General features: G+C 41.2%; 2 protein-coding genes across 3 annotated transcripts; one reads left to right on the top strand and one right to left on the bottom strand.

The window, feature by feature from the left end:
* Window positions 1-265: 265 nt before the first annotated feature.
* mis12 (MIS12 kinetochore complex component) lies at window positions 266-2,729 on the bottom strand. Its single transcript, XM_031314423.2, has 2 exons — window positions 2,196-2,729; window positions 266-1,428 (listed from the first exon to the last, which is right to left on the bottom strand). The coding sequence occupies exons 1-2, from the start codon at window positions 2,607-2,609 to the stop codon at window positions 1,159-1,161; spliced, it is 684 nt and encodes a 227-aa protein (XP_031170283.1). The 5' UTR covers window positions 2,610-2,729; the 3' UTR covers window positions 266-1,158.
* A 4,379-nt stretch (window positions 2,730-7,108) lies between these two features.
* ppm1g (protein phosphatase, Mg2+/Mn2+ dependent, 1G) lies at window positions 7,109-16,794 on the top strand. 2 transcript variants are annotated; one of them, XM_031314308.2, is made up of 14 exons: window positions 7,109-7,343; window positions 7,640-7,776; window positions 8,445-8,514; window positions 8,865-8,950; window positions 9,234-9,363; window positions 10,241-10,352; window positions 10,947-11,146; window positions 11,457-11,638; window positions 11,738-11,869; window positions 13,975-14,077; window positions 14,622-14,753; window positions 14,972-15,101; window positions 15,338-15,440; window positions 15,802-16,794. In XM_031314308.2, exons 2-14 carry the CDS (start codon window positions 7,666-7,668, stop codon window positions 15,997-15,999), a joined length of 1,689 nt encoding a protein of 562 aa, XP_031170168.1. In that variant the 5' UTR covers window positions 7,109-7,343; window positions 7,640-7,665; the 3' UTR covers window positions 16,000-16,794. The 2 variants fall into 2 exon arrangements, with proteins under 2 accessions (XP_031170168.1, XP_035855285.1); XM_035999392.1 differs by lacking the exon at window positions 7,109-7,343 and adding an exon at window positions 7,438-7,456.
* Window positions 16,795-19,426: the final 2,632 nt, after the last annotated feature.

Genomic DNA, 19,426 nt, shown 5'->3' with positions numbered 1-19,426 from the left:
TAAAAAAAAGCAGTTATAATAGAAACTAAACTTCAAACAACAGAGATTCTGTTAGAAGCTACAAAAGCACTGAGACTTTTAAAGACCTCTTTTTTTCTCTTGCACAGGTCCTGCCGCCCGTCAGTAGATCACCTTATGTCAGCATCCCTTTTATATACAGTCTATGGTCGGCACACAGATAAACTGTGGGCAGCGCTTTTTCATTTTTCACTTGATTTATGTGAAAGTAACAACTGACATTATAAACACACACAACAAGCCTATATGCAAACAGAAATGATGTACGTTTTTATTTGTATATAGAGCAGGGAAGTGAGATCCGGTCACAAGTGGTCACTGAGGACGCATTTGGGGACAGATTCTACAGACAGGTGAAAACACACGTACCTAGAGCTGTCCACTTGTGATCAGGACAGATGTTAAAACCAGGTCAGAACAGGACCTGTGTCAATCACTTGAACAGCAAACCGGCTCACACTTCAAGAGTAGCTGGATTAAACAATAACAAGCAGAGAGTGCCCTCTGCTGGGCATCACTGCAGCTTAAAAATGTAACTCAAGAGGGTGGACACAATATCATAAACACCCCAACAATCCAATGCAATCCAGTTCAATGACAATCAAGCAAATACTACCACCCTCAAGTTACAAATAAAGTTGAGAAAATAGGAGGTGTAGGGAAATTGGAGTTGACATTTTGAGATATTGAAGATGAGGGTGACAGAAAACAACCTGGGTATTAGAAATACATCAGTTAAACTGACAGAGATCCATCAATCTGCTTTTTTATTTGCATTACATTGTGGAAAGGTAAAAGTAATGTTAGCTGTTGTTGCTGTTTTGTCTTTTCAAAGTGATTTGATGAACGCACATGCATGTTTTGGCCTCATTGTCTTTGTCTTCTTTTAACAGGGAGTGACCGTCTTCTTTATGACAAACCGCGACCAAAAATGACCAAGTTGACAAAACCACTTACTTGGCTAAAGGTCTCAACAAGAACCCTGTGCTTGAGGAAGAGTAATGTATGCTGTTTTACAACATTTGGAGCATTAATTCATTGGTGATTAATTATCTACAAACTACATAAACACTGGGCGAAATTGTTGAACTTCTTCTAAATGATCTCTATCGGATATAATTTTACAAATTTGAGTTCAGTTCAATGAGGCGCCTTGTTGCAGACCTCGCCGACGGCCTCCAGCAGCTTTTTAACGGACTCCATCGCCAGCCGGAAACTTTCATGAAAGCTGCCGTTACCTTCCTTTACCCAGGCAGCCTGGAGCTCTTGGACCCACTCCAGGATCTCATCCAGGTGCTTCTGCACCTCCCTCTGCTCCTCCAGCTCAGCTAGCAGGGCCTGTCTGGCACAGACTTCTGCTTCGTAGGCTCTCTGGAGGTCAACAATGGACGCCTCCAGCCTCAGCACCTCCTGGATGGAGCAGGACCACAGTCAAACCACAGACACATACATTAGTTCCCTGTTTTCAACAAGATATTCAGACATTATGATAAGTAGAAATAAACTGTACAATACTGATCAAACCCTCAAACAACTGGAGCAACAAACATGAATGGCTAACACATAAATTGTGTCATATTGTTAACAGACCATTGAATGTAATCAATAGGGGCACATTTGCTTTTTGAGGGCAACTACGAGGTTGACCTTGAGTTAAGATTATTTTGTCAAACGCCAAATGCATTTTTAGATTAATTCAAACATATCTTTGGGATTTCCTTCGTGTAACTTATCGTCTAAATACAAACTGATACAGTGCGACATATCTGTGACCTGGCCTGGCTCTATACAGTGTTTGACTGGGGTCTCGGTTTACTTGAGGCCATTTATACAGTCTATGAATCTGGCCCAAATATAGGAAGTGAACCAAAAACAGTGGATTTATTAGCCTGTAATTTTACACTTAAACACAATTTACGGAGTTAAATATGATTTGAAGGATGATACCTTTCAAATCCATTACCTATTATGATGACCATCCATCGCTCGTCGTCTGTGTGTGGGTGACAACACATAATATTTCCTTCATCAGGGCCCGCCCTCTCCTTCACTCGCTGTACCCCTGTCAGCTTTTTATATTGTTTGCCTTTTTCTAAAATATTAGAAACCAGAAATAATAGCCAGAACCAGCTCATAATAGTGAACTATATTTAAAAAACTAAAGTTACTTTCCCCACCTGTATGTCTTGGGGGTACTTCTTGTGTGACTCGTCCTCGGGGAGGAGGACATTAGGCGGCACGGAGAAGCAGCGGTTGACCAGCAGCGCTTCCATCCGCTCAGACTGCTGCTTGAACCGCTCTTCGAGGAACTGCTGCAACTTACGGCTACACTCCGTGGCCCGGGACCGGAGCAGCTCCTCGTCTGCCTCGCCTTTGCTTAGCTGCCTCACACACACCTTCTCCACGACGGGTAAAATGTCGTACAGGCAGTCCTGAAAGGCGCTGTAGACCCGCAACATACATGTCTGCGGAGTGAAACCAAAAAACTGTGTCTCGTACAGTTTTAAAGTCGACTGAGGGATACTGTCCGCCTCTTCATCGACTTCTCCGCGGGTATCTATCTCCATCTCTTCCCGGGTTTCCCGCGCCATGTTGAATGGTTGAACTATGTTTCTTCTTATTATTGTGATGTTTTTGGTGGCTGGCAAACAACGAGGTGGTGCTCTGCCGCCACTTACTGGTATGGAGTGGTACAGCGTACTATGGGAGCACTACAGCAGAGAATTTCTAATAAGGGGAGAAATCATGTATTATGAGAAATTCATGCAGTCCCGCCCTATACAGTCTATGGTCCCGCCCCTCCTCCGAGAGACCTTGGGTTCCGGAAGTAAATTTCCCATTCATTTCTCCTATTGACGTCTGGAAAAATCCGTACATGAAGAGTTTTAGACCATGCCTTAGGCTAACCAAACGTGACGTGACTCATAAGCATACAACATATCATTTCGAGTGAAAAAACGAAGAGAAAATCCCAAAAAAGTCAAAGGTACAACAAGACTGTGTACATATTTTCATTATCGAGCAAAGGAACTACTAATCCCATAAACCACTGCGCACAGTACATAAGTACTGTTCATTCAACTTTCGACCTATAATCCATGTTGAATTTGCAAAAACTACAATCAAATCTGAGATTTCTCAACGACAAGAGACAAATTTAGCCATCTAGCTCCATAAAGTCCCGGTGTCATTCTATGGTGTCACTACCCGATGTGAGTCGAGTGCAGATGTGAGTTGCGCATGCATCACTTTGCGAGTGTAGCCTACAAGAACCTGCTAATATAATGAGAGATTTCTGTAATGTCAATACAATAATAGACCTACATAACGAAGTTCGTTCACTGCTGGCTACAAGTAAGCAATCAAACACAACAAAGGCTGTCACTTGAATGGCGTTTTGAGCTAACGTTAGCAATCAAACAATCATAGATAGCTAAAACGTTTTTGAAATGATTTCCATCTTCTGTTATTGTTTGTAATGAGAAAAGTTTATTATTTTATGGATTTCACAAATTTCAGTATGACACGTTATGCCGTAAACCGTTCAAATCTGAGCATGCGCAACTCACATCTGCACTCCACTCACATCGGGTAGTGACACCATTCATTTTGCACTCACCTGCGATCACCCTCAGTGGAACTCTGGTGGAACTGCAACCAAATTCGGTACAATGGGGCTGAATAGAGAGTGAACAGGCTCTCCGTAGACGGGCTCTGACTACAGCTTTTGCATAATGAATTAGTATTTCAAAATAATGACTTAGTTTAGAGACGGTTTAGAGGATATTTGGTATATATATATATATATATATATATATAGCTAGGTCTTTAGCTTAGTTTCTTATTATTTTGAGATGTAGGTCATTATTTTGATATAGTCATTATTTTAAAGTTCCCATATTATGAAAAAAAACACTTTTTCTGGGATTTGGGGTGTTATTTTGTGTCTCTGGTGCTTCCACATGCATACAAACTTGGAAAAAAAAATAAACATCCATGCTGTTTTGAGTGAGATACGGTTTCTGAATGTATCCTGCCTTCAGTCTCCGGGTGAGCTGTTCAAAATCGACACGGCCATCTACCACATTCGCCGAAACATTTGAATATTCCCACCCACCACCCCCTCCCATCAGATCATACATACAATGTGTCTATGTTTCCACCCACCAGGTACAAGCACCGGTTTAGGAGACACCATGTCGAAGCACCAGGGAAAGTGTTCTGTTGTTGGCTGTAAAGATGACCACAAAACACTCCATCGTGTCCCAGCCGCAGACGACAGAAGAGCGGCATGGGTTGAATTCATTTTTGAAGGCAATGTCCCTGCTACAGTTGGCAAATGCTCGCTAATGCTAATGCTAATGCTGGCCTAGCTGCTAGCGTGGCGACCTCAACACACAGGGTGAAAAGAGGAGCTGCAGCAATGTGTAGTACAACAAAAATATGGTGCTTTTTGAAAATTAAACCATGTAAACCTATTCTGGTACAACCTCTAAATACAATTATGAACCTGAAAATGAGCATAATATGGGCACTTTAAGATAGTAACTCATATCGAGAAACGTTGTCATTATAATGACTTATTGTATGCACATTTTTTCAAACTCCTCTTAGGGGGTTTATCGGATTCGTCTCATTTTTGGTTGGTATAATCATCCTACAAAGCCTGGATGTCAACCAACCTACTCAAACTGAACAGCAATAAAACAGAGCTCTTGGTTGCGGCCCCCAAGGCACTGCTCCAGAAGGTTGGAGATCTCATCCTGGATGTTGATGGGTGCGCTATCTGCCCATCCTCTGAGGTCCACAACCTTATAGTGTAATACTGGACTCCACCCTCTCTTTCCATACTAACATAAAATCCATCACCAAATCAGTCTTTTTTCATCTCAAATACATCTCCAGACTCCGGCCATCACTCTCTGAATCCGTGGCAGAAACCCTTATTCATGATTTTTTATAACCTCCCATTTGGACTACTGCAATGGAGTCCTGTCTGGGGTCCCCAGCAAAACCTTAGACAGGTTCCAGTATGTCCAAAAATCTGCCGCCAGGATCCTCACACCAAGACCTGGCAGCACATTACCCCAACCCTCATCCACCTTCACTGGCTCCCAATTAAGTCCTGCATCACATATAAAATCCTCCTTCTCACCCACAAATCCCTCCATGCCCTGGCCCCACAGTACCTCTCCGACCTCCTACATACACCCCACCCCGAAACCTGCGGTCCTCAGACACTGGCCTGCTCTCCATTTCCCACCCCAGACTACCTTCACAGACAGAGCCTTTATTGCAGCCCCATCCCTCTGGAACACCCTCCCTGCAGATATCCGAAATGCTACATCTCTGGATATATTTAAAAAAAACTCCTGAAACACCACCTGTTTACCACAGCCTACAACCTCTAATTCTGTAAAGTGTTCTTGAAAGGCGCTATAAATAAAACTTATTATTATTATTATTATTATTATTATTATTATTATTATTACTGATGTGACCTTAAAATGTGAAGGAATTTTGGATAGCTTGAACGTTGATGTCATTGGTCATGTGACAACACGCCATTTCAGGTCCTTTACAGGTATGGAACTTTTTGAAACTCCTAGAGGATTCAACGGATCTTTCTCAAATTGGGTCAGCAGCATGTCAAGACTTTCACGATGCCAAATTGCAAAGCTTTTGTATTTTCGTAGAACGGCGTTGGCGTGGCGTGGATGGCCATTTTGTGCATTTCGCCATAACACAGGAAGCTGTTGTAATTTCACTTATACATTGTCCAATCTGCCTGAAACTTCACATGCATCATAAGAGTCCAGACCTGGAGATATTTACATGCCCATATTGAGTCATGGTCATAGCGCCACCAGCTGTTGACAGCAAGTCATCCTTATGTGACAAACATCATCTGATTTACTTGAAATGTTTATGGTGTGGTCTACACATGATTTGCATCAATATATATTAGTGTATGTTCTCTAGCGCCACATAGTGGATAGAGAAGGTGTTACAGGCAACCAGCACTCCCGACGTGCTGGGAGGGGCGAGGGCCCGTTCACCGCTGCAGCTTTAATTTGGCTTCTTTTTGAACCCACAAACCAAACCTCAAAGGCAAAGCATGTAACATTTGAGAGTAAGAATCAGTGCAACAAACTAGAAATATTCTAAATATTTGAATGTACAGTAGTACTTTATAACATCCCTGAAACAGAACGTAACACGAACATTAATCCCACAGTTTGAGATTTTATTTCAGTGCTTTAAGTGTGAAACACAAGAGGAACCTAAGGGCGTTTTCACACATACCTCATTTGGTTCGGACTTTCGGACTTTTCAGTTTGATCCGAACCAAAATTAGAGGTGTGAAACCTCCCCTGGACCACGGTCCGGATCAAAAGACCAAATTTTGGTCCGACCAAAAGAGATGGTCTGGTCCGGACCAAACTGAACCATGGTCCGGTTCGTTTACAGTGTGAAAGCATTTTTTGGATGGTTCGGACTTTCGGACCAAATAGAAGAAGCTCTGGCAGGCTCTCCTTGTGTTACAAGACCGGGGAATAGCTCCTTTAAGGAATAGCTCGGTGCTTAGTGTGTAGGCTACATGAGAGAGTGAGAGTGACGGTGAATGCGCTCAGAGCAGACAGCTGTCGGCTATCAGAGCAGAGAATACATCAGCAGTTTATTTGTTGTGGTAGTAAATGTACAGTGTAGGTTTCCGTTTGTCTCTGAATAAATTCTCCAGAAAGTTCCAGTGTCTTGCTTCTCAACATCACAACAAAACAAAAAGAGCCGCGGCAGTAAGGGAGAGCAGCAGTCAGCTGAAAAAACTCTGACACAGAGAGAGGAGACGAGAGGACGGGGAAGCCTGTCTACAAACCAATCAATTATAAGTATCTGGAGACGCAGCTCACGTATGTGATGACGGCAGGACGTAGTTTTGTCACGTATAGATCTTTAGTGCGCTTGCATAACTGCAGTGTGAAACCAAAACTTACCGGATCAAATGTATACAATGTAACAAAAACATGAACCTTGGTCCGGACTTTAATGTGTGAAAACGCCCTAACTGTTCATTGATTAAAAAAAGTGACATCATGACGTATGACGTACGTTTTGGGCACGCCCCCTTGTTCGAACGAAAGGGACATGCGCGCGCGCTCACTTCCTTCACAGCTCCTGCTTCTTTCTGCGGTCTGTCTGTCTGTGTTGATAGCATAGAGGTTGATAGCGGCTTTTGCTTCTACACGTGCAGTCTTTTCTATGTGAAGCTCTCTTTCTCTCTTGGAACCCGTGTACAAGCTCATCACCCCGCTCAGTCAGAATAGGTAAATTTACCGTCTGCGTTGATTGTTGATCTATCTATAACTGCGCAGCTGCTTGCATGGCGGGGGCAGAGGTTATGGCTGGAAGTTTAGCCGGGTTTGCTCCTTTTAGCATGGTGATGTTAGCTAGCTGATGCGTCTACTTTTTGTTGTGGTGTTGCTAACGTTAGCTAGCTAGCAACTACTAGCCAATCTGGTTAACGCAGTTGAAGTGTGACAAATGCAGAGGGTTTTACGTGTGTCTCTTTATGTGAAGCTAAAGTGTGATGTTTGTTTCCTCCGTATCGTCTTCTCTCCAGGTGTAAAGCCATAGAAACCGACAACCATGGGGGCTTATCTGTCGCAACCTAACACGACCAAGACCTCGTCCGATGGCGGCAACAGCAACATGAGCTACGGTTTCTCTGCCATGCAGGGCTGGCGCGTCTCCATGGAGGTGAGGCGGAAAATAAATGATCGGATCAAAGACAACCATGTTGCCGCTTCGTGAACACAACGAAGAGAAAAACGTATCTTGAGTTGTAAATGGCGGGACAAAGGGATGTGAGGCTTTTCTCGCTATAGGTTTGTTTGTGTGGGGCGGGTTGGTATCTTTCCACAGTACAAAGAGTTCGTCACACTCCTAAACTAGCTTTACCTGAGCATCAGCTGCAGTGGTGGATTTAATCCATAATTCATCCTCAGGGTGTTTTTGGTATGCTGGGTTACATTGTAATCACTCTCCCACAACATTCAAGATCATGCAATTGACGCTGTTGGACGGAATTGTCTGTTTGTCTAAGAAAGTACTTCACTGTAGCTGGCAGCATTTGGAGATCCGGTGTCTTTGACTCATTTTCTTCTGATGAGAAAACCAGCTAATTAGCAATACTATACCAGCTCTCAACAGAATAGCAGCCGGTAAATTATATGACAATCAATTAAGATAATGTGTAGAGGTCTCCCTTTTTTTGTCATCTTATCCCTTCTGACTCGCTTGTCCCAAAAGTACAGGTTGCTTTCTTTTACAAGAAGAGGAATTCTGATTGCTATGATTTGTACCAATTTGTAAAATATCACGTTGTCTGGATTGTAATGTGCATTTTTGTGTTTGTTGTGCCACAGGATGCTCACAATTGTATCCCAGAGTTTGATGAGGAGACAGCTATGTTTTCTGTGTATGATGGACATGGAGGTAACACACGTACACATGCTGTCTTCTATTTATATTGTTTTGCAGAATGCATTGTGGAGTTCACAGCATTTGAACACTAACTACTAGCTAACAGTATTTTCCTAATCCTAATATTGGCAGTGCACAACACACTACCCCCAAATATTTTTCTAAAAACAACAGTTTCTCTCAAACTTATGTGTAGCATCACACCCAGCAGTCAGAGACACAAATGATAATTCCCCTTTTGCTGTTTGGATCACAACACACCCATTTTTGTGACGTGTTTCCGAGGTTTTCCCCTTTTTATTGTTTGTTTTACATACCTCCTGTGAGTGCTATGGATACAACATGAATACTTTTCCATTTAGGTGAAGAGGTGGCGCTGTACTGTTCAAAGTACCTTCCTGACATCATCAAGGAGCAGAAGACCTACAAAGATGGCAAACTGCAAAAGGTGAGAAGCCGTAGAAGCCACGGCGTGACCTGTCTTAAATAAGTTTGACAGAGTAGACATCTTCATGGCCAGAGGCCGGCTGCTCGACTGTAGCATAGTTACAAATTAGGTGGGATTAGAGGCAATGTATTATACTTGTGGTCACCATTTTTCCTCGGTACAGTATTGACACATTTAAAACACTCTGAACAGACCCGCAACATGAATCTCATCAATCTTGAACCCAATATTACACTGTGTCGCTTGACTTTTACTGACAGACCCTTTTGCCTGATTTTTCCAGGCTCTGGAGGATGCCTTCTTGGCCATCGACCGTAGAATGATCAAAGAGGATGTCATTAAGGAGCTGATCCAGATTGCTGGACGGCCCACCGAGGAGCCGCCCGCTGAAAAGGTGGCAGAGGAGGACGATTGTGAGTACAGCCCTAACTATGAAAGTTATGTAGTCATTTTTGGTGTGGATGGTAGTTGTAAGGAACGCATAACAAAGCTCCTTCGTGTTGAATGGTAACGGAGGATTGAGAGAATTATGACCATAATTATTAAAGAAAAGTACCACAATCAAGGGCATGGATGATAAAACAGACCATGAGAATACGACAAATACAAGACATTAGGGATACAAATTTAGGTTGGTTTTTTTTCTGACCAAGAAGAAGACCCTCATTAACCGATCATTAACCATTAACCTACAAGCAGCCAACTGTGTCCCGGTTCACCCGGGAGAATTAGCAGCCACGATTTTGCGTACATTGTCACTTTCCCAGTCCCCAAGGCTCCATCGCATCAATTAGTTTAGCTGCGGGGTTGTCAGCTGTGTGTCTGCCTGCCATACTCCATGTTCGTAGGACAGCTGATTTACCCCACCAGTACTCCTCATGGCATGTCATTGTCACATAGCTCTCCGTTGTGAAAGCCACAAATTTAGCAGAAAAGAAGAGCTTCAAATGCAACTTAGCACAAGCAAGATGTTCCCACACAGTACTGTTTTTTGCTTGCTTCATTTTGCTCTGGCTCAGCGAAACATAGCCTTGTAGCGATGCACGGTCAGAGTTTTTTAATACCTGCACCAACCCGACCTGTAATGAGAAGGTGGAAGGTAAACAATTGCATGCAATTTTCTGTAAATTATGGTTTACTTACTCGGAACGCTGCTTTGTCACCTTTTGACCCACCCGACCGAACCCTTAATATTTTCTACTAGTAAACTTACCCGCATCGGGCCGACGGGCAGCATCACTAACGTAATGACAACATCTAAGTGGTTCAATGTTTTTGCCCTCCTTTCAGTGGACACAGAGGAGGCAAGTTTGCTCCATGAGGAAGCCACAATGACCATAGAGGAGCTACTGGTACGCTATGGTCAGAACCTTAATGCTGTCAAGCATGCAGCTGCCCTCAGGTAGGCTAACACACTTTTTATTTTGACTTTTCATACAAGGACTAACACTTATGTGGCAATGAAGAAGTATTTTGTGCTTTAAAGAGCCTGTGAAATGGGGACTTGAACTTCCTGGAGATGTTACTTCATGGAAAATGATGCAGGGGTGTCCTCATGCAAGTCCACCCATGCAGTAATCCCAGATTTTGTAACAGTCCTGTCTTTCTGGCGAGCCATAACTGATAGCCCATTTGCCGACACATAAAACTGATCACCTTGCTGTATGATGTCTCAACAATCTGTTTGAATAGGAATAATATCACATTATGGAAGTAATGATAGCATTACATGGCAACTTTGTTTTTATATTTTAAACTTTGTACAGGTTTGTATGTACTTTGGTTGTACTTTTGTATTACACATTTGTAGAACGTAATAAAAATCATTGAAGACTTCTTATGGGGACAGAGTCATCTATATTCAGTCAACCAGAAACCTCTATCTTGGTTTTAGTGACTCAGTGAGTCCAGGTTTCTTTAATTGTTGTGTAAAACAGCAGTTTAAGACTCATGTGGTTGGCTCCTCTTTTATTTCCTATTTGTCTTTTGTTATTAGTGCGGCTGCTAAGAAGGCGTCCTGCTCGCACCCTGAGGCTTCGGGAGACAAAGGGGAAGATGGGGAAGGACAGAAGGAGGGGGTAAATGGAGAGGCGGAGGAGGCGAGCAATGGGAAGGTGAAAGAAGGCGAAGGAGCAGCATGCGGGTCGAAGCTGCGAGCCTGTCGGAGAACAGGAGGAGGTGAAGGCAGTGGTGCAGGTATGGAGCTGGGAGTCAGGAGTCTTAACAAGATGACATGAAAAAACTTGGTAATGTTCTAATTATTATTAAATAATTTAGATTATTGGAATTAGTATAATTTTATGGGAAAGGGTCTGCCTGCTCAAACACTGTAAATGTATCTTTAGATTTGTACTGTTGCGTTCATAACCTTAAAGAAATGGCTTCATGAGTAGCCTACATGAAATTAGTAATCTGGGCACAACGTCCTCTCCTTTACTCTCCACTTATTTTCGCTCTCTATTCCTCTTGTCCAACACCTCATGTTTCCCTCGTTTCTCCTCTACAGCAGCCGACTGCGGAGAGTCAGGAAGCTCCAATGGAGAAGAAAAGGCTGGTAAAGCAGAAGGAGACGCAGGTCCCTCCTGCTCCTCTTTGTCCTCCAATGCTGCTGGAGATTCCAAGTCTAGGTTTTTTGACGACAGTGAGGAGTCTGAGGAGGGAGAAGAGGAAGAGGGTAGTGATGAAGAGGTGAGACCAGAATAAACCATCCTATTTGGCTTAACTTGAAAAGAAAGAAAGCATTGTAATTGTGGCATTGTAACCATTGTTTATTTTTTTTTTAATTAGGATGGCAGCGAAGAGGAAGAGGGTGACAGTAGTGAGATGGAGGAAGAGGAGGATACAGAGGAGGGAGAGGAAGACTCTGAAGATGAAGAAGAGGAGGAAATGTGCCTACCTGGAATGGATGGCAAGGAGGAGGTGTGTACAAAGAAGATTGAAACGAATCTAATGCAAGTGACAAATCAACAATACAAGTTCCTACATGCAGTACAGACAACATATCATGCTGAATGTCAGGGATATGAGCTGCCTTGACTTTTCTTCTCTTACTGAATTTTCGTTTTAGCTGTTAAGTGAAAGATGAATTGCAGTGCAGGGCTCGACATTAAGGCTTGCCCTTTTGTCCGGGACAAATGGATTTTTTTGTAGGGCAAGTGGAAGAGAAATTTACTTGCCCCAGTGGACAAGTTAAAACTCAAACTAAATAAAATGCCATGTTACTTTACGTTATGTGCCACTCATTACGTCTATTTTACCGACACGGGACACGTTTGTTTCTACTGTTTCAACTGAATTTTATTAATATTGATAGTGTTTGGATGCCTTCAACAGTTTGTTTGAATTCTGCATTAGCAAAACACAACGAAAAATAATAATTATAAAATGATAAATCTTTACCCGGACAAGTGACTTTTGTGCATGGACAAGTGAAACGTAAATGTACTTGTCCAAAGGACAAGTGCCTCGAAAAGTTAATGTCGAGCCCTGCAGTGTAAAATGTATTGAGGGTGGAGCTGAAAAAAATACATAATTATCATTTGAACTGTTTTGGCTTCCAGGTTAATTTAACTTCATTCAGTGTGATTTAGGTTTTAGGTAAAGTGTCTGCTATGGTGCATCTGACCGATCACAGATTTTTTTTTGTTTGTTTTGACTTCTTGTGTAAATAGAAGACGCTTTGGTGGCTGCCTGGAATTCTTTTCTCTGCAGAACAATGTCTGGTAGCTTTTAAGTAGTTCATTTCAGTTATGGGGTGAATTTTTACAAAGGATTCCGATTTATTTTATGGACAAAGGGAGTTGGTCTCTTAATGTTGGTGTAAAATATTATGAAGATTTTAACGGTGCGTCACGTCTCCCATGCAGAGGTGTCAAGTAACGAAGTACAAATACTTTGTTACCTTAAGTAGAAATTTTGGGTATCTATACTTTACTGGAGTAATTATTTTACAGCAGACTTTTTACTTCTACTCCTTACATTTTCACGCAATTATCTGTACTTTCTACTCCTTACATTTTAAAAATAGCCTTGTTACTCCTATTTCAGTTCGGCTTGTTTTCATTCCGGCTGGTCATCGTTCAAAAAAACACACAAAAGAAAACCTATCCAGATAAATCGCGCCATCCGGATAGAGTGAATTTGATTGTGGTTGGATGAGAAGTATAAACATATACCATTCCGACATCCTATTGGTTTGTACGCGATCCATCGCACCTGCACAGACCTGGTGCTAATACGGCACCGGTGCCAACGACCGTTATCTACCGGACCGAATAGCAACGCAGATTTCGGTGCCTTATCAGGTGCCACTTACATGCCTGCGCTTCTCTCTGATGCTCCGAAAACGGATGTAAGATGGAACTGAAACATCGCCGCACGGGACGCTAGTTAACACTACAGTTGGCAACAGGTAACCATAGCCTACCGCTAGCTAGTAGCTGGATTAAACACGGGTAAAATGCTGACAGCTAAACGGTGTAACAGTGTCTATATTTCACTGTAGAGGATTGTAACACCAGACTGTAGCTGCCGTTGTCTGAAAAACACAAACTCAGCCTGAAATAAGTTATTGTTATAAGTTATTGTTATTACATTTTTAATAAATCATTTAATTTTGACCCTGTGGCCTTAGCAATACACAAGCCATTCTTTGATGTCGCCTTGTGCTCCCTTTTTTTAAGATCAACTTTTTATTGTTTTATATTTTTGAACATACAGAACAGACAAATACAATTGAACAAGGTGATTCCTTTTTTTGTTGTGGAGGTGGGGTAGTGCGCTATAGGCCTCTGTGGGGGCTAAGCTTTTGTCATTAATGGCATTTTCCCCCCTTACATTACTTTTACTTTTATACTTCAAGTAGTTTTGAAACCAGTACTTTTACACTTTTACTTGAGTAAAAAGCTTGAGTTGATACTTCAACTTCTACAGAAGTCTTTTCAAACCCTAGTATCTATACTTCTACTTGAGTAATGAATGTGAATACTTTTGACACCTCTGCTCCCATGTTTATGTATTCGCAGCCTGGCTCGGACAGCGGCACCACAGCTGTCGTTGCTCTGATCCGAGGAAAACAGCTGATTGTGGCCAATGCTGGAGACTCTCGCTGTGTGGTGTCTGAGCGCGGTAGGTCCAAACCATTTGGTGCCTATGTACCTTGATAGAAGTGTACCATACCAAAAGAGTATATAGATTATATTGTTGTTGAAACAGCACTGCTGTTTCCGTTAACAAGCAATTACGGTAATATGCTGGTACATAAAGCTTATATACTGACTTTATTAAACAAGCTGGATATAAAATGACTTAATGCCATGAAAAAGACGCAGCATGTTACAGTATTGCACCTGAACCACCTGGGAGTACTGCTGTGAATTAATATAAGCACACCTAAGCATTTGATGAATGTAAGTAGTTTTTAGGTGCTAACTCCAATGACAGGAATGTTGTTTTTCATGTCACTTTTAAAGAGGTTTTTATTATGACTGTCAAAGTGTTTATTACAACAACAAAAAAAATCCACAATTTAGGTGATATAGTCGTTTTACTGGGCAACAGTCAGTCAAGGTGTTTTGCTCTTGCATGGTTGCCACTGAAATGTAAGTGGCAGATCCAAGAGGCTTTGCAGTAATGTATTAAATGTAAGGGCTCTCTTGCTGTGATGCTGTAGGCAAAGCTGTCGACATGTCGTACGACCACAAACCAGAGGACGAGCTGGAACTAGCTCGCATTAAAAACGCAGGAGGGAAAGTGACCATGGATGGACGGGTCAACGGTGGACTGAACCTCTCTAGAGCTATTGGTATGGCCGACTTTGTGTGCAACTTTTACAATTGTCTTGTGAGCACTTATATTTGTTGCATCAAAATTTACCCCAGTAGCAGCTCAGGTCAATAATAGTTATTTTTTTGTTTGGGGTTTAAATTGGCAATTTCTGAAATTTGCATATTTTGATGACCACCTCCTGTAAGCAGATTACATTTCTCTTAACAAGCTTCTAACTTGGACTCTGACTCTCAGGTGACCACTTCTATAAGAGGAACAAGGCTCTGCCTCCAGAGGAGCAGATGATTTCTGCCATGCCAGACGTCAAAGTTCTGACGCTTAACGGGGACCACGACTTCATGGTCATTGCTTGCGACGGCATCTGGTGAGTTTGAGTGGTCATTGGCAGATTAGCCCCGTAATTGAATATTGATCAGGATGCATGATTAACGGTAGATTTCACTATGCCAGTTACCATGTTAATGCATGTGTTCTTCTTCTTCTTCTTATTCCTTTGTAAATTACAGTGGTCAAGACCTACTCTATCTGTAAAGTGTCTTGAGATAACTCTTATGATTTGATACTATAAATTAAATTGAATTGAATATGTGTTGTGTGCAGGAATGTGTTGAGCAGCCAGGAGGTGGTGGACTTCATCAGCGAGAGGATCAACAAACCAGACGAGAATGGCAAAGTCAGAGTCCTTTCATGCATAGTTGAAGAGGTGAGAGACACACTTAATATTTGTACATACATCAGTTGGTCAGAGTTTCTGTAACCACATCGAGGAATCAGTTACATGTCAGACATTAAAACATTAAAATCTGCAGTTTCAGAAAAATGAATATATTTGTTTTCCAATTAAACTGTAATTAAGTATGAAAGCTGTTGATTGAATAATTAAAGAGCAGAGAGACCGTGGTAGAGTGAAGTAAAGAGTGTGTGTGTGTGTGTGTGTGTGTGTGTGTGTGTGTGTGTGTTAAATTCCAGTTGAAGTTGACTCCCAAACATGGTACCTCACGCTTCTCATGATTAAATATGTTCATGCATCTTTTAATTTCAAATCCCATATGTCCTCCTCACAGCTGTTGGACCACTGTTTGGCCCCCGACACATCTGGAGACGGGACAGGATGTGACAACATGACCTGCATCATCGTCACCCTCCGGCCACACCCGTCCCATCAGCCAGACGACACGAAGAAGAGGAAGCACCCAGAGGAGGCAGAAGGAGCCAAGCCGGAGGAGAACGGAAACGACAGCAAAAAGGCTAAAAGCGACTAAAGGCAAAGAGAAACTGTCCCAGAGGGAGCAGCTGGTCCCAGGCTACCCTAGATACACCAGAGACACATTCTGTTCAAAATGTAATCCTTACCTCACAAACATCAATACACCCGTAAACAGAAATTACAATTCCTATACATACGCTGAAAGACCGGCTGAACTAAGATCATCAGTGTAGTTTCCCCCCCCTCTGTTTTAGGCCTTAGAAAGTTGTTTCTTTTCATTCGGTCTCGCTGGAAAGAAGCTGGACACACTTTTACTTCTTAAATTCAGAAGAGGCAGATTCACAGGCATGTTGAATAGCACATCATTTTCTAAGTTTTCGTAACTAGAAGGCAGATGCAGCGCGAACCGGTCTACTGGACATGCACTGCACTCTGTCATTGTTAAAATCTTTTTCCACGTGACAGTTTCATAATTATGTTTTTAGTGGAAGTTTGAGGACAGCTCTCATGTTGACCTGTGTCTGATTGCTGTTCACATTTTACAGCGCGACACGTGCATTTTCATTGCAGTTTTGCAATATATAATGTGCATGTTACGTTTCCAATATGAAATCGCACAATGCTTTCTGTGTGTTGTGTCCAAATAACAAGGCATTCATTGTATCTCAAAGTGCCATTAAAAAAACAATTTCTTTCATAGGCACCATTTCACATTTCCTTGAATTGACTAGACCCAGAGAAGGGAACCGAAATGGCTGCCGATAGATTTGCATTGCGCAAAAGTAACCGTAGAAAAAGTGATTGAATGAGAGGATATTATTGTCTTTTGTAGCCCAAATTGAAAATTCAAGAAGCAGTAGGGTGCGCGTGCTAGTCCAGTGTGGCACTGAATGAGTTGCTTACCTGTGTCAGGTTCCTCTCCCATATTCCACCCTGAGTTTGATCGGGGCAGTTTGTGTGAGTCACAGTTAGACTCCAGTAAGAGGGACCCAAGGGGTTTGGGGTACTAGTCCAATTGCTCTTGTTTGCCATTTTTTTATATATATATATATATATATATATATATATATATATATATATATATATATATATATATATATATATATATATATATATATATATATATATATATATATATAATCTCCTTTTCCCCATTAGCACCCATTCACAAGTGAGGATACGTTTTTTTCAGTCTTGCTGGTCACATAACAGCCCAATCACAATCATCCTTCTTTTTCATCCCTGCTTGGTGTCTAGTCTTGATCAAAATCTGTACATTTCCTGACGGAGAAGAGATGCCAGGGTTTTGGGAGCTAGTGTACTTTTCATCTGTAAGATCTGATAGCAGGGAATCTCCGAGAGACGAGACATAAAACACTCGCTGCCTTTTATGTCTCTGTCCATCCAGAGAGAGGTGATGATCAAAGCTCTGGACCTCCACACACAGCTCGTCTCCACCCTATTTACTTTTCCTGTCTGTCCCCCTTTTACAATGTAACATCTTTTTAAGATCATCTCTAGGACATGTGTTTTAAGTAAAATAAGTATTTCCACTCAAGTGTTTACTTTTCATTTTTGATGTATTAGTTGTTGGCAGTTATTAAAAGAAAAAACAGCGATAAGTCATTCTGTGAGCACGCTCTGAAAACGCCCTGATGCTGGGCAGTGGAGAGGATGCACAAGGTTACTATTTGAGTGGAAATACAATTTGAAGTTCAGAGCACCAAGGCAGTGTATGATTTGTTTGTTTTTTTTATTTTTTTTTTTTTTTGTCTCTTTTTGCGGAAGCATCATTTAAACCATATTGTGACCGTAAGTTTGTTTCTAGTGTACTATCTTGTCACCATGCCCTTATTTCTGTACATAGTTTTTTCAATACTTATAATTGAAGAAAAGAAAATGCTTTTTCTTTGTAATTGTGAGTCATGTGACATTTTTGGTGCATACTCTTTTGACACCAGTATGTAAGTACATGCAAATACATTTTTTTAAATAATGAGACAACCGTAATCCTGTTTCTTTAAAAACAACCATAGTGGCATCAGCTTTTTAATCAGGTTTTAGAGAAGTTTTTTTTATTGTGAAATACTTCATCGTAGATTTGATGTCTGTTTTATAAAAGTTGCATCAACCAAAACATTTATCAGGCATACTTTTCCACCACCAGTCAGACTATATTGGGGTCAATCATGTTACAGTATCCTGTTTTAATATAGGTATCAGTTTGTCATCAATATTTTTGATGGTTACTGAACTTCTAACATTGGTCTCAAAATACATGATAACATGTTTTAACACTTGATATTGATTTGGGGACAATGACATGGCTGGATAGCTACAGTCATGTGAAAAAATTAGGACACCCATGCTAAAGTTGACTAAAAAGAGGAATAAAAAAATCATCTTTTGGAAATTGGAAATCTTAATGCCTTAATTAAAAAAATGAGGAAAAATTCAATTCAATTTTATTTTAATATTTATTTATTAAAAATCCAACCTTTAAGGACACCAATTTTGTTTGTGAATGAATAATGTATCGTAAATAAATAAATGTTCTTCCTTAAAATACAGGGGGCATAAGTGAGTACACCCCTATGTTAAATTCCCATAGAGGCAGGCAGATTTTTATTTTTAAAGGCCAGTTATTTCATGGATCCAGGATACTATGCATCCTGATAAAGTTCCCTTGGCCTTTGGAATTAAAATAGCCCCACATCATCACATACCCTTCACCATACCTAGAGATTGGCATGGTTTTATTTCGGTTAGCCTAAAAGCTGGTTTGATTTGCATTGAGAGATGATTTTTTGGAAAGTACCCCATGCCAATCTCTAGGTATGGTGAAGGGTATGTGATGATGTGGGGCTATTTTAATTCCAAAGGCCAAGGGAACCTTATCAGGGTTTTTTTTTCTCCATTTTTTTAATTAAGGCATTAAGATCAATTTGCAAAAGATGATTTTTTTTATTCTTCTTTTTAGTCAACTTTAGCATGGGTGTCCTAATTTTTTCACATGACTGTAGCTTGACATACTGTCAAATTATATTTAGGCCTACTGTTTGTCGACCATAAACAATGTTATTCACTTTGGATCTTGTTAGCTTCCTAGATCGTAGCTGAGCCAAAGTTTTCTATGATCTGAGCGGACTAGAAATATCTCCCGTTGCCAGGTCGTATCTAAGGTCCATCCTATACTATTGAATAGAGTAGTGAACATTTCCATTGCATAAAAACCTTATGGGATGGAAATGATTGTTCCAGGTATTGGTCAAACCTTCAGGTGTTACCAAGAAAATAAGTTATTGAAAAAACTAGATTTTGATTGCAAAACGCATGAAAATATAAATTAAAGGTCTTAAAAAATTGTCTTTGGCAATTGACTATGCTATAAGTGGGTTAATGCCCTCTGAGGTGTCCATTATCAGATAATAAATGGACTATGGCAACCCTCCATCCTTATGCTGCTGCAACTCCTGCATTCC

Source organism: Sander lucioperca, chromosome 3 (genome assembly GCF_008315115.2).
Source record: "Sander lucioperca isolate FBNREF2018 chromosome 3, SLUC_FBN_1.2, whole genome shotgun sequence".
NCBI lineage: Eukaryota > Metazoa > Chordata > Actinopteri > Perciformes > Percidae > Sander > Sander lucioperca.
Note: the sequence above shows the minus strand (reverse complement) of the source record. Positions and strands in the feature narration are given on the sequence as shown.

Excerpts from the sequence above, each read along its gene's own strand:
- mis12 (XM_031314423.2), bottom strand. The coding sequence starts at position 2,609 with ATGGCGCGGGAAACCCGGGAAGAGATGGAGATAGATACCCGCGGAGAA. Across the intron at positions 1,429-2,195 it reads AGTACCCCCAAGACATACAG|GAGGTGCTGAGGCTGGAGGC; the intron begins GTGGGGAAAGTA and ends TGCTCCATCCAG.
- ppm1g (XM_031314308.2), top strand. The coding sequence starts at position 7,666 with ATGGGGGCTTATCTGTCGCAACCTAACACGACCAAGACCTCGTCCGAT. Across the intron at positions 11,870-13,974 it reads GAATGGATGGCAAGGAGGAG|CCTGGCTCGGACAGCGGCAC; the intron begins GTGTGTACAAAG and ends ATGTATTCGCAG. Across the intron at positions 15,102-15,337 it reads ATTGCTTGCGACGGCATCTG|GAATGTGTTGAGCAGCCAGG; the intron begins GTGAGTTTGAGT and ends TGTTGTGTGCAG.